This window comes from Indicator indicator, chromosome 34, assembly GCF_027791375.1.
Source record: "Indicator indicator isolate 239-I01 chromosome 34, UM_Iind_1.1, whole genome shotgun sequence".
Classification (NCBI taxonomy): Eukaryota; Metazoa; Chordata; class Aves; order Piciformes; family Indicatoridae; genus Indicator; species Indicator indicator.
The window spans coordinates 8258730-8274108 of NC_072043.1; the positions used below are offsets into that span (position 1 = coordinate 8258730).

The following is a 15379-nucleotide window of genomic DNA, read 5'->3' on the forward strand; positions in this document are numbered from 1 at the left end:
GACTAAGCAGCCGCAGGGCTCTCAGTCTCTCTTCATAGCAGAGATGTGGAGGCTTTCCCTGGAAGCACGTCGTGGCTGCAAGCTGCTGTGTTCCCCTGGGCACTGGTGAGCATTTAAAGGTGGTTAAAGAAGAGCAGGCTGCAGCTTGGGCTGACTTTTTCTGGCCATCCTGGCCATGTGTCACATGGTGAAGAGTCTGGGGCTAGTGCCATGCATTAGATGTATTGTTGATGCCCACACAGGTGCCTTGCTCTTGGTGCCAGTGCTGCCTGGTGTGAGTTGTTCTGAGGTTGGGCTTTTGGTCACTGGGGAGCTCTGAGTAGCAAGGGGCTGGCAGGGGTTTGGCAGCACGCTGTTCCCTTCGTCATCTGGGTGTCTATGGTCAAGAGCTGATGTGGCTACATTGATTCAAGGTGTTTGAGGGGGGTGGGGGATGGAGAGAAAAATAAGAAAGAATTAATGCATGGAATAAAAAATAGGAAAAATGAGGAGAAGAGGAATGCCTGGGACAGCAGCCTCCCAGCCTTGCCTGCGTTTGGCTGCCCATCAATCCACAGTGCTGACAGCTTGGCACTGTTAGCCTGAGATTCATAGCTGAGGGCTCCTGCCTGAGGCCACATCAGGCTTTTCCCAGGCACCAGGAGCTTCCCTGGATATTTATGGACATTTGTCTGCCACAGGATAAACACTCTGCAGTCAGCCATGGCTCACCCTCACTCCCAGCCTTTTTTCCTCTTGACGTTTGGCTCCACATCCAATTCTCCAGAAAAACCAAGACTCAAGGGCTTGATCTTGGCTGGTTGGAAGAGATCTGGGGATGAAGCTGAGCTCTGGCTGCCACCTCCTGGGAGGACACCAGCCCAAGAGCTCACACCTCACCCTGGCACCAGCAATAGGTGCCAAGCAGGCTGGGTTGTTTTTTTTCCCCAGGCAGCAATTGTTTGGGTTTTGTAGCTTCCCCCTGAGCTATCTGCACCATAGCAGTGCTGATTTCTCCTCTTCTCCAGCTGCAGCTGTTCCTGGGGGAGGTTTTTCTCCACATGTCACCCCCCTCAAGGGCACAGATGCTCTAGCTCTTCGATGAGCTTTGCCACTAAAGGTTTTAAGCCGTGAGGTCACTCAGGAGCAGATCGTTTTGTCTCCTGCTATTTTGCTGTTGAGGGAAAAAAAAAAAGAAAAGATGAAAAGCATAATTTTAATCCTATAAATGCAACATCCTCCTGGCTGCAGGAGCTCTGTGTGCTGCAGCTTCCCAGCTCGCAGGGTTTTGGGGCTGCTCAGCTCCTGACTCATCCATGCTGGGGCAAAGGCAAAGAAATCAATTCCTTTATTAGTGCAAAATAATAAAAGTGGTTGAGGCTCACCCCATGCAGGCAGCATTTGGCTTTCCTTTGTGCATTGATGCTCTGGGTGTCTGGTAGTTCCCCTAAGGCCTTGTGGAGAAGACCAGGATGTTGCAGATCTTCCCCTAAACAGTTGGCCACCTCACAGAGACCAGAATATTGCAGATCTTCCCCTGAACAACCATGGGCCTCATGGAGAAGACCAGAATATTGCAGATCTTCCCTCAAACAGTTGTGGACCTCACAGGGAAAAGCAGAAGTTCTCCCTAAGAGCCAGAGGCCTTGAGGAGAACACCAGAACATTGCAGATCTTCCTCAAACAACCATGGGCCTCATGGAGATGATGAACCCTCAGACAGATGTCTTCTGTTACCAAACCATCCACTGCAGGGAGAAAAGAACTTTGGGAGGCCCTGGGGAGACTTTGCCAGGTGGCTTGGTGAGTTGGCTCAGTGCAGAGCTCAGAGCCTCAGAGAGAGCTCAGGACTGGGCTTTTTCTCCTGAAGCAACCACACAGCTGCAGTGAAATAATGAAAAGAGGCATTTTGGGGCCAAAAGTTCCTTCTGATTCCATCTGCCACCAGGTCTGTCCTTGGTTGGACAACATCTGGCCAAGAGCTCCTTTCTAGTACCCCTCTTTTTTCCCCATCTCCTTCAGACCTGAAGATACTCTAAAGAAGAGCAATGCCAAGAGAGGTTGGGGCAGCAAAGTGTCTCCTGGGTTCAAGAATGTCCATGTGGGATGTGCAAACTCAAAAGTTTGCTCCCAGTTCAAACCAAGCAACCTTCTTTCCTCATTTCTGTGCATTCCATCACCATGAGGTTGGTCAACTCAACACAGGAGTCAACCATATCAATCACCTCAACACGGGCTACTGAATGTCCCTCCCATGCAGTGCCTGAGGATGTGGCTCAGAGGTAGTCACAGGCAGAGCCACATGGCCTGGGGTTTGGCATTTCAGAGAGTGGAAAGCTTTGCATTGCTGCCTTGTCTTTCTGCTTCCAAAAAGGAGGAATAACTGGAAAGGGGATAGAGATTCCCACCTGGGCACCATGGTTATAGTCAGAAAGGGTTGAAAGAAAATGCCCAGGGTGCACCAGGGTGGACAAGGGGGAAAATACAACCAGGTGGCTGATGGCAGCCAACACCACCAAGAGCTCTGCCCTCCAGGAAAGGTCTCCTTGGGAGTGACCCTCTGCACTTCAGCCCCCATGCATCCCTCAGCCAAGCGCACCAGTCTCGAACAACCATCAAACCTTGGGTTTCTTCCAGGGGCTGGGTGGTGGAGCACTCTGCTGGGATCTCCTTTCTGCCCCATTTTCTCCGCATTTCTGGGGAGCAGTCCCCTGACTCCCGCAGCTCTTCTCGCCCTGCAGGCTCTCGATGTGACTGGGGCGCAGGATGCACCATGTCTCCCCGGCACCAGCGCTGACCATGATGGCCACCCAGACCGTGCCCCCTCCTCCCTACCAAGACACCCCGCAGGTGAGTGTCTGCCCAGCACCAAGGGCTCCTCCAGACCCCTCAACACCCCCAACTCCTGCATTAATTACCCTAACTTCTGAATTGATGACCATCAGAAAACATCTCCCTTCAGAACATTTGATTCAGGCACTGTCAGAAATTAACCTCCCTGTGGACACATTCTGCAGGGCTGAAGGGCTGGGGGTCTGAGATGATGATGCTGATGATGCTGGTGATACCAGTTCTGTGCTGGTAATACCAAACTGGCAGTAGTGGCTGAGAGCCCTCAGGCTGTGCTGGCATCCAGGAAGCCCTGGGCAGGCTGGAGAGCTGGGAAAGAGGAAGCTCCTGAAGGTCAAGCAGGGCAGGGGCAGGGTCCTGCCCCTGGGGAGGAACAACCTCCTGCAGCAGCACAGGGCAGGGGGGAGCTGCTGGGAAGCAGCTGCAGGGAGAAGGAGCTGGGAGTGCTGGGGGCCAAGAAGGTGCCCAGGAGCAGCAATGTGGGCTGGGGGCCAAGAAGGCCAAGGGTGTCCTGGGGGCATGGAGAAGAGTGTGGGCAGCAGGGCAAGGGAGGTTCTGCTGCCCCTCTGCTCTGCTCTGTCCTGCCCTGCTGAGGCCACAGCTGCAGTCCTGGGGGCAGTTCTGTGCTCCCCAGTTGCAGAGGGACAGAGAAGTGCTGGAGAGAGTCCAGGGGAGGCTGGGAAGCTGCTGAGGGGCCTGGAGCAGCTGTGTGAGGAGCAAAGGCTGAGAGCCCTGGGGCTGAGAGCCTGCAGAAGAGCAGCCCCAGAGGGCATCTGAGCACTGCTCAGCAAGAGCTAAAGGGCCCCTGGGGGGCAAGAGGCTGTGGCCAGACTCTGCTTAGTGGTGCCCAGTGGTGCTGGGGGCAATGGGCACAAAGTGGATTCCAGGAAGTTCCAGCTGAAGAGAAGGAAAAACCTCTACTGGAGGGTGCTGGAGGCCTGGAGCAAGCTGCCCAGAGTGATTGTGGAGTCTCCTTGTGTGGAGAGCTTCCAACCCTCCCTGGCTGTTGTGCCCCTGGGCAAGCTGCTGTGGGTGTCCTGCTGGAGTATGGGTTGGACTGGATGAGTTCCAGAGGTCCCTTCCCACTCACACCATGCTGGGATTCTGGGATTCTGTTTTTTACCCTTCCTGGCTTATTTTGGATTTGCAGGGGTCTTCTTGGAATGCTGACATGGTGGTGAGTTTGCAGCCAGCAGGTTAATGAGCTAGCAAGATGAAATGTCTGGTTGGAGTGGGACATTTTGATTTATTTTTATGTCATTTTTTGGCAGCCTTCGTCTGTGGTGGTGCTCTAAGGGGTTGAATAACTTCTCTGAGCGTCGTTACAGAGCTGAGCTGAAGGTAGAGGAGGCTGTCCATGAGAAACTCCACTGGAGTACCCCAAGGGGTTGTGGGGGTTGAGGTTGGGTTTCCGTGGTGGCCCCGTGCCTCACAGCCCATCTGGGGGGTAAATCCACATCACGTTTCCCAGCTGCAGTGGTCCAGTGGGGATGGTCTGGGCTGAGCACTGAACCATCTCCACACAGAAAGGAGCTTGATGAAGATTTGGAGCGTTCCTCCCTTTTGCTGCAGCTCTCGGCTGCTAAAGCAGCAAAATCTCCACTCCCAGGGAACAAAAAAAGATTAAAATTAATAAACTCCAGGCTGTGGTCTGCGAGCTAAAATAAATAAATTGACTTTTACACCCCCCCTGAAGCCACCCAGGTCTCCTTTCTGCTCGTCTCCTTCGGTGGGAAAAGGTCACTTCTTGCCAACGACACCTCCGTGGGGTTTTTATGGCCCTTCCAACTTCTGTGTCATCATTTGCTCGCTTCGTTGCTCCCACAACGGCTTTTTTTTCCCCTTTTCTTAATTTCTTTTTTTTTTCCTCCTAATTTATTTTTTTTATTATTTCTTCCCCCCCCTGCTGCTCGTTGCCTTTTCTGGCTCACACCGCAGGGAGCCGCGACGCAGCTCAGGTCCTAATGGGCAATTTAAGGGACTTTGGAAACAGCCCAGATTCCCCCCAGCACCCTCCAGAGATGTCCCCCACTTTGCCCTCCCCACCCTTGTCCCTCCTCTGCCCCTCCCTGCTTCCATGCACTGAATTTTGGGGACCCTCAGGAGCGTCGTTGACCAAGTCCTTCCTTTTTTTTCCCTTACCAAGGGGGTTGCTCAAGCCTTTTCCCTCCAGGTTTGGAGCAAAAGCTGCAGCTGAGAGTTGCTTTTCCCCCCACTTTGACTCAATGCTGTGAGCTTCTCACCTGGAAATTTGGGGTTGGAAAAGCAAATTGCACAAATTCCCTCTCCCCAGAGGAAAAATTTAGAACCATAACCAATTAGTGGAGCTACAACCAGCTCTGATGATCAAGGGGAGTGTTTTGGGTCCAAAAAGGAGTTTGGGGGAGCGTTGTGCTGTTGTTTTCCTGCCTCACCGTTCGGAATGTGTAAAAGCGGCACAGAAATGCTGGGAAAGCTGTGTTTGAGAGGCAGGAAAAAGAGCTGTGATAATCACCTGGTGCTGCTAAGGGAGCATCATTTGTAGCTCTACCTGTTGGAAATTAAAGAGTCTGCCTCAAAATTCCTCCTCTTTTCCTCACTAAATGGAAAGAAAGAGGCAAGAGAAAGTCTTGAGCCCTTTCCTTGTCCAAGTTATAAAAAGAGGTTGATTTAAAAATAGACTTTTTTAACACCAAAAGCAAGGAAAGCAGCTTTGCCTCCCCCAAAAGTGCTTTACTAGGTGGTTGCATGGAGGACAAAAATGGAATAGAAAGGACAAAAAATAGATAAAATGTGAGATAATTATTACTATAATAATAATTAATAATTACTATAATATTTATTATTATTAATAACTATTAATAATTGGGTTAAAATGTTGATTCTCCATCATTTTCACCATGCAAGGTGATAAAAGCGGCTTCTTCCCCCCCCAAAATAAAGCATTTTATACGTGCTTATATCAGAGCTAAAAATGGAAGCTAAAGAATAAGATTTTAAAAAATGTATTTACTATCTTTATTGTATATTTTTAAAAAAATGTTATTTTTTAATTTTATTTTTTAAAATAATTGAGGAGAAATGTGGAATTTGCAGCATTTTCATTGCAGAAAGGCCATAAAAGCAGGTTCGTGTCCCCCACTGCCCCAAGTGCATCAACAAAAATGTTGCATCAACAAAAAAAAAAAGAAAAAATCTTCACCAATATTTCTTTATTTATGATTTGAAATGGATTTGATAAAAAATAATATTTAAAATTGGGTGGAGATTGATTTTTCATCATTTTCAGGACAGCAAAAGCAATACAAAGCAGCTTTGCCCTCCATCCCTCACACCAAAAGTTGTTTTTAGCAGATTACATTGGGACCAAAAATGGAATAGAAATTAAAAATAGATAGGTAGAAGAGATAAAAAGAGGTAAAAATGGATAGAAATAGATATTTAAAAAATACTAAAAAGTGGAAAATTAAGATAACACCCCCCCAATTATTTACTTATTTCTTTATTATAAACAATCATTTGGTGGAGATTTTGATTTGTCAGCATTTTCAGGACAGGAAATGCTAAAAGCAGCTTTGACTCCCCCAAAAGTGCTTTGTTAGATGGCTGCATCCTATCACTCCCAGCCCTTGTCAAAAGTCCCTCCCCAGCTCTCCTGTAGCCTTTCCAGGCTCCGTTTTTCGCATCATACTTTGAACTTTTTAATATCTTTGTTCTTTATACATTAACAAAAAAATTTATTTTAAAAAAAGGAAAAAAAGGAATAATTTTGTTTTTTTTTTCCATCTTTTGACAAATTTTTTCTTATATAATTTAAAAAGTTTTCTTAATCTTCTATAGAATTGGGGTTTGGTTGTTTTTTTGTTTTGTTTTGTTTTGTTTTTTTCAAAATTATCCATGCCCCCTGAATTTTTTTTTTCCCTTTTAATATATTTTCGACAATTTTTTACATTGGAGGGAGTTCAGAGGAGGCCACAAGGACGATCCAAGGGCTGAAGCAGCTCTGCTGTCAGGACAGGCTGAGGGAGGTGGTGGTGGGGGGTTCAGCCTGGAGAGGAGAAGGCTCCAGGGGCACCCCAGAGCTGCCTGCCAGGACCTGAAGGGATCCTGCAGGAAGGCTGCAGAGGGACTTTGCTGAGGTTGTCTGAGACAGGCCAAGGGGCAATGGATTGGAGCTGAGGCAGAGCAGAGTGGAGCTGAGGAAGAAGTTCTTCAGCAGGAGGGAGGTGAGACTCTGGCACAGGCTGCCCAGGGAGGCTGTGGCTGCCTCCTGCCTGGGGGTGTTCAGTGCCAGGCTGGATGAGACCTTGAGCAGCTGAGTCCAGCTGAGAGGTGTCCCTGGGCATGGCAGGAGGCTGCAGTGGATGATCCCTGAGGTCCCTTTCAACCTGAGCCATTCTAGGAGTCTATTATTTGTATTTGATATGATTTGTGTTAGTTCTATTTTATATTATTTCTATATATATTTTTTGGACGTATTTCTATAATTCTTTGAACTTTTTCAACATAATTTTTGGAACTCTTTTTGGTTTTTGACCTTTTGGTTTGTATTTTTCTCCCCATTCAGATTTTTAAATGTCTTGCTAAAACCCCCAAACAACCAAAAGTCAACCTCTTTACATAATTTAAAACTTTTAAACATTTTTAAAATTCTTTCACATACTTCTAAGTTTATTTCAAACATTTTACTATTTTAAAACATTTTTAGATAATTATTTTACTTATTTCTTTTCCACATATATTAACACACTTTACATATCTTCATGTAATTATTTTATCTATTTCTTTACAATTTAAAGCTTTTAAAAACATTTTTTACATTTCAAAACCTTTTTAAACCTTTTTGAAACTTTTATTTTGCCTTCTAAAATTTTTAAAATTTCTTTTTCTACCTTTATAATTTTTGAAAGTTTTAAAAACTTGTTTACCTTTTAAATTTTTTAAACTTTTAAAACTTATTCTTTACCCTTTAAATTTTTAAATTTTTTTGTTTACATTTTAATTTAACTTTTTAAACTTATTTTTTACCTTTTAGTTTTTAAAACCTTTTAAACTTAATTATTTACCTTTTAATTTTTAAAAATTTTTAAATTTTTAAAAATTTTAAAATGTTTTTTAAAAAAGTTTTAATCTTATTTTTTACTTTTTCATTTAAAAAATATTTAAAATTTTTAAAAGAGTTTAAATTTTTTAAACTTTTGAAACTAATTTTCCTTTTTAAATTTAAAAACCCTTTTAAAACTGATTCATTTACCTTTTCTAATTTATTTGTTAACTTTTTTGAACTTGACTTTTTTACTTCCTTTTTGCCTTTTTTTCAACCTTTCTTTTCATTTTGTTTTAACTTTGTCTTTTTAAACTTATTTTGAACTGTTTTTTCGTGTTACTTAAATATTTTTTTTCTCTCCTGCTTCTGTTTTTGGCTGTTTTCCAAAAAAGATTCCTAAAAATACACAAACCTACTTTTTTTTACCAACACCTATAAATTCCCTGCCCCTTCCCCCCTGCTCAGATACTCCTGCTCCCAAGACAGGACCCTGCAGCCTCTTCCCTCCTTTCCCATCCCCACATGCTCCCTCCAAAGCCATTTTTGGCCTCGTTTTTGCCTTCCTCCCTGCCCAGCATCCCCAATCCCACTGCTCCATCCTCACCCCCAGGTGTCCTCATGGCTCTTTTTCTGCTGACTTGGGACTATGTTTATTTATTTCTTCTCTTTTCTTCAGCCCAAGGTGAGGTAATGGCTTGGAGAGCCACAGAGGAAGCTTTTTTTCGGGGGTAATGGTCCAATTAGTTGCAGACTTGGCTGGAAAGAGCCAACTTGGCAGGAGTTTGGGGCAGGATGCTTCGACATCACACGGAATGAGTGTGACCAGGGGGAAAAATTAAAATGGGGAAAAAAAGTGGGAAAAGTGCCATTTTCCCCAAAAAATAGTCTTCAAGGAAAATAATAAAGAGAAAAAAGGGGGGGGAAAGCAAGAGGATGGGGAGCTATTCAGTAGAGCATCCAAAATCTGTGAGGAGATTTGTTTTAGATAGAACATGAAGGGGGGAAAGGGAAATCCAAGCCGGTGGGAAGTGCACTACAAATGTTCACTGATTTATTTAGTACTGGGGAAAGGAAGAGGGGTGGGAATGGAACTGAAATGGCAGCAGGTGAATTTCCAAGTGCTGGAGTCAAACTTTGGGGGTTATGAACAATAAAGGAGATTAAGGAAGGGAAATGAAGCGCAGCGTCGGCAGGGAAAGGTCAGGCAGGAGATATTAAAGTCAAACAGTTGGGAAGCAAAAGGTTTGGCTTCTGCCATGGCAAGGAGCTGGGAATAAAGGGTGGGTTTGGCAGGAGGAGGCTGCGGGCATGGAGACAGGTGGGCAGCACTTCTCAGGGATGTGTTCTGTAATCTGTGTATAGGCAGGGAGAAAATCTCTATTTTATTTATACCCAGATGATCAGAGGAACAAATATATAAATATAGATCAATATATAATGTAGCCATGAATATAAAATATAAATATAAATATAAAATATATGTTGCAATAGATCAATCTATAGACATATTAATATACATAAATATACAGAATACAAATAGATATAAAAATATTAGACAGATATAAAATATAGATAAATACACAGAAAGTAATTTATTATATCAAATATGTAAATATACTAGACAAATATAAAATATATATAGAGATACACAAATTAATGTATGAATGGAGCAGGAAATCTATTAGACATAAAATGGATACATCTAAATGCACAGAAATTAATGTATTTCTATATTGGAGAATATATAAATATATTAGAAAATATTTATATATAAATACACACAAATTCATATGTAATTAGAGCAGAAGATATATAAATAGAAAATAAGTACATGAATATAATTTAATACACAATTAAATTTGAAAATATATAAACATATTGGAGGAATAGAAAGCATATATAAATACAGACAAATTAATATATGATTATAGCAGAAAATCTGTTAGACAAATAGATATAAAATAGATATATATAGATACATAGAAATTAAATTATATCAGAAAATATATAAATATATATGACATATAAACTAGATATAAACACACAAATCAATATATGATTATATCAGACAAATAAGGATATTAGACAAATAGACATAAAATGGATATATAAATACAGACAAATTAATTATATTGTTATATTATATAGAGACTCCAGAGCAGGAGACTCCACAACCTCTCTGGGCAGCCTGCTCCAGGCTGGGTTCCTTTCACCATACAGAAGTGTCTCCTCATGTTGAGGTGGAGCTGCCTGGGTTCCAGCTTGTGCCCATTGTTCCTTGTCCTGGCACTGAGCACCACCAAAGAGTCTGGCACCTTCATCCTGACACCCACCCCTCAGATGTCAATAGCCATTGATCAGATCCCCTCTCAGCCTTCTCCTCTCCAGATTAAGCAGCCCCAGGGCTCTCAATCTCTCTTCACAGCAGAGGTGTTCAAGTCCCTTCATCATCCTCATTGCTCTCTGTTGGCCTCTCTCCAGCAGTTCCCTCTCTCTCTGGAGCCTGGGAGCCCCAAACTGGACACAGTATTGCAGGGGTGGTCTCAACAGGGGGAGCAGAGGGTTAGCAGAACCTCCCTAGCCCTGCTGGCCACACTCCTGTTGCTGCACCCCAGGATGCCTTTGGCCCTTCTGGACACAGGGGCACACAGTATAGCTATGATGTTGGATATTGATTCTATTAGATATTAAATATAGTAGATGATTTAGAGAAATAAGTAATGTATCAAAAGATTTTACATAAACACAGAAATAAATATAATAAATATAATCTAGCTAGTACATATAACAAAAATAGGTCTATTAAATAAATAAATGATCTACAGAATATTTAGCAAGGGACAAAAACTTCCTTTTTCTGCCTAGCTCAAGGGAGGATTAAAGATTTAGGACCTAAAGCATCTCAATCTTGATTAGTAAAAACTTTTTGTCATTACAGCAGGTAAAACACCCGATTTGTGTTACTTTTGCACTGAAATTTATAGTAAAAATCACTGGATTTGGCGCTTGCTGCTACATTTGAACCCAGATTAATTAATTAATTAATTTAAAAGAATAAAATTCTCCTAGAATTTATTTTTTTTAACCAAATCTTGGAAAGATTTTGTGGCCCAGCCACAGACTCTCAGCAAATAATTCAGATTTATTTTAAAGTTGGTTGGTCAATTGAAGTGGAAATTGGCCCAAAATAGATGTCTGGAAGGACAGGATGGCACAGATCAAAATTAAACTTCCATTTAAGCTTAAATTAAAATTTAGAATTTAAAATAAAACTTTAATCCACCGTGGGCCTGAGATTTCTACCACAGCCAGACACAGAGCAGATATTTCCCTGTAGAGTCCCAGACTCCAAGTATTGATGGTCTGGGGCAGGACTGGGGCTAAAAATGGGAGATTGGGCAGGGGCAAAACCAAAAACGGTTGGGGTTTTGTTTTGGTTGGAGTCTCACAGCACTGGATGAGTCATGGCTGGGCCTGGGGAGTCAGGAGAGGCTCAGGTACTATGGGGAGAAGGCTCCAAATGTGTGGACAAACCTGGCATTCAGCACAGTCCTGGCACAGGCAGGTAGCTTAATCTGGGACTGGGGCAAAGCATTCCATAACAAATCACCCTCAGCCTTGGCTTTGCTGCTGCTGCTATAAGGATGTTGGGATTTTTTTCCCCCTGTATTTTCCTCAAGAAGAAAGAGGTGCGGGAAAAGTGGGAAAACCTTAACTCTGCTATTTCCAGGCTTGGAGGAAATGCAAACAGACTTTGGGTTCCCCCCTAGACCATCCTGCTGTGGGCTCAGCACAGCACTGCCTGTGGTCACAGATGGCTTTTGGTGGGAAGGGACCCCCTGCAGCCCCCAGAGACATCTCCAACCACAGCAGGTTGCTCACAGCCCCAAACAACCTGAGCTGCACTGCTGCCAGCCATGGGGCAGCTCCCACCTCTCTGGGCAGCCTGGGCCAGGCTCTCCCCACCCTCAGCCTCAAACATTTCTCCCTTCTCTCCACTCTCAATCTCCCTCTTTGCCTTCCAAACCATCCCCCCTTGGCCTGGCCCAACAGGCCCTGCTCCAAACTCTGTCCCCAGCTTTCTCCAAGCCCTGCAAGGCCACCAGAAGGTGTCCCTGGAGCCTTCTCCTCTGCAGGCTGCCCAAGCCCAACTCTCTCAGCCTGGCTCCCAGCAGAGGCTTCCAGCCCTGCCAGCATTGCTGTGGCCTCCTCTGGCCCTGCTCCCCCAGCTCCCTGTCTGTGCTGTGCTGAGGGCTCCAGAGCTGCCCCAGCACTGCAGGGGTGGTCTGAGCAGAGCACAGCAGAGGGGCAGAATCCCCTCCCTGCTCCTGCTGCCCACACTGCTGGTGCTCAGCCCAGGACAGGCTGGGGCTGGGCTGACAGCGCTCGGTGCTGGCTCCTGTCCAGCTCTGCACCCCCAGCACCCCCAAGGCCTTCTCCTCAGAATTGCTCTGCAGCACTTCAGCCCCAGCCTGGACTGACCCTGGGGATTGTCCTGACCCAGCTCAGGACCTTGCCCTTGGCCTTGTTGAACCTCAGGAGGTTCACAGGGGCTCTCCTGTGAATTTGTCAGAATTCTATGCAAATCTCAGCAGAAAAGTGTAATTTGATTTTCTTCCTTTATTTCCCCCCTTCCCCTCCCAGATGACAGCCACAGCCCAGCAGCCCAGCAAGGCACAACCTGTGCACCTTGCCACGCCTGCCACAGCTACCAGCACTCCGGTTCCTGCCACGGCTGCTGACCCCCAGGCGCAGCTGGAGGCTGACAAGCGAGCTGTCTACAGGTGATGTGAGCTCACAGCAGTCTGCATTAATTAATCACCTCATTCAGTAATTAACGCATTCAATGTTGCATTATTTCATTAGGGCATGGGTTGCTGCAGTGCAGCTCAGTGCTGCATTCATTCATTCATTGGTTACTGCACCCCCTGGCTCCTGTGTTCTTTGTTATCCTTCATTATAAACCCACTATTAGTCTAATGCATTAATTAGCATGCAGGAGTGGGAGCAGGCACAAGTATTTTTAGCAGTAGGAATCATTGGTAAGATAGTGGCCATCCCAGAATGGTGCTTGAGCTCTGTCATGGCCCTCATTGAGCAGCACTCCAAAATACTCACACCCTTCCAGACCCAAACTATCCCTTCTTTGGGGGCAAAATGATGTCATCTGGGGTCCAAAAAATGCCCAGAAAGAGTAAAGCCAGGTATGAGCTTGAAATTACCCTTTTGTTTTTGGCAAAGCCATGTGGTTTGAAGAGCAAAAGGCACACAAAACAAATTAAATCCCCCCGAATCCACCCCTGCCTTGTTTTTGTTTTTGTTTTTTTTTTTTTTAACAGTGCAATTTGGGGCTGAAAAAGCCCCCAGAAGGGGTAACCCCACACATTAGCCTGAAATGACCTATTTCTTTGGGGCAAACCCATGCAATTTTGGGGTGAGTGGAAATGATTCTCAAAATGGTGTGATTCGGGGGTGAGAAAGCAGCCAGAAGGAGTAAAGCCAGGAGTTATCCTGAAATTATTCTCTCTTTTATTTTATTTGACAAAACCATGTGACCGAGGGTGTGTGAAAAAGGACCCAGGAGGAGTAAAGTCAAATATTAATCTGTGCAGGGTGTGGGCAGCAGCGGGTTCAAGATGGCTAAGCCACTCTGGCCCCATTTTTTTTGCTCCTTCGGAGATAATAATGTCTGAGTTTGTGCTGTCTGCAGTGATGTTGTGATATAATTGCCATAACTAACATTCTAATTATGTAAACAGTCTAATTATATAAGTAAAATGTAATTATGGAGGTGATAATTATTGACACCATGTACAGTGCTGGGGGAGCAGTTGTCTCTCATACTCATAACACCATTAAGATTAAGGTTTAAGGTTAAGGATTATTTTCCCTACACTTAGTGGCCAGGGCCACAGGGGCTTGTGAACCAAAAAGGTGCAGCTTGGAAGTGAAGGAATCCAATGATTTTAGCTCCAAATATTCAAATATTACAAGTCCAAAAGGTCTAGAATGAGGCATTGAATAAATCCTTTCCCCAGGATTCTTTGCAGCAGATCTCAAGAGTTTCTCAGATGAGGTCACTCAAGAGAAAAAAAGAAAATGTGGGGTAATGAAAATCAAAAGATCCTGTGGAGTTCTCACAGCGTTAACTTCAAGGTCCAGAAATGCCTTTTTTGAAGGTATTCCCCACATGGGACTCACAGAATCCCAGAATGGCTCAGGTTGGAAGGGACCTCAGAACTCACCTCCTCCAGCCTTTTGCCATGCCCAGGAACACCTCTCAGCTCAAGGCTCAAGGCCTCATCCGTCCTGGCCTTGAACACCCCCAGGGAAGGGTGAAGAACTGAAGAAATTTTTCCTCAGCTCCAGTCTAATCCTGCTCTCCCTCAGCTTCAAACCATTCCCCCTTGGCCTGTCTCAGACACCCTCAGCAAAAGTCTCTCTGCAACCTTCCTGCAGGATCCCTTCAGGTCCTGGCAGGCAGCTCTGGGGTGCCTCTGGAGCCTTCTACTTTCCAGGCTGCACTCCCTCAGCTCCCTCAGCCTGTGCTCACAGCAGAGCTGCTCCAGCCCTTGGATCACCTTTGTGGGCTCCTCTGGATTCCCTCCCACAGCTCTGTGTCTTGTGATGGGGACACCAGAACTAGAAAAAATATCAGCTGATTCCAGACATGGATTTGATTGCCCCAACCTAGATGCCTATTTTTGGGTACCAGCCAGAGCTACCCCCGAGTGTATTTTTAATCCCTTAACTCCTTTTTTTGCTGCATATGAAGTCTGAATATTTCCTGTGTTCAACTGTTGATGTGCATTCAGACAGATTTTGCTATCAAATGCACACTGAGTTGTTTTTTACCCCTCCCAGGGCCATGCACTCTGCCCAAACCAATGTATTTTGGTTAATTTTCAATTATTCAAGGCAGAAGGCATCAATCAACCACCTGGAGGCAAATCACCAGCAAAATGTGATGGGAAATATAAAACCCAACAGACAAGTCACCCTGATGGGTTTTATACCACACCAGCAGGTTTGTCACCCATGATAAATAGGAAGAACTTCAGGGAAGTGCTTGAGAGAGTCCAGGCCAGAGGCACAGAGCTGCTGCAGGCAGTGGAACATCTCCTGTGAGGACAGCTGAGGGAGCTGGGGCTTGGAGCTGGGAGCAGAGGAGCCTGAGGGCTGCCCTCATGGCTAGGGATAAAGATGTGCAGGGCTGGAGCCAGGCTCTGCTCAGGGATGGCCAAGGACAGCAGAAGGGGCACTGGGGGCAAGCTGGAGCAGAGGAGGTGCCCTGGGAACAGGAGGGGAAACTCTGTCCCTGTGAGGGTGCCAGAGGCTGGAGCAGGCTGCCCAGAGAGGTTGTGGAGTCTCTTGCTCTGGAGCCTTTCAAGACCCCTGGATGTGTTCTGGGTGCCCTGCCCTGGGTGACCCTGCTCTGGCAGGGGCTTGGGCTGCGTGAGTTCTGGGGGTCCCTTCCTAATGTTCTGTGATTCTGTGAAAAAGGGAAAAAAGTTAATCCTCTTA

The 15379-nt window shown here is 45.3% G+C and overlaps 1 protein-coding gene across 1 annotated transcript in view; it reads left to right on the plus strand.

Annotated features, from left to right (window-relative positions):
* The first annotated feature begins 2745 nt into the window (after positions 1-2745).
* The window catches only part of PKNOX2 (PBX/knotted 1 homeobox 2), a 32614-nt gene continuing 19980 nt past the window's right edge, over positions 2746-15379 (plus strand). Inside the window, exons 1-2 of the mRNA XM_054395587.1 lie at positions 2746-2829; positions 12500-12639. Of these exons, the coding sequence (XP_054251562.1) occupies positions 2746-2829; positions 12500-12639 (224 nt within the window). The remainder of the gene's footprint in view (positions 2830-12499; positions 12640-15379) is intronic.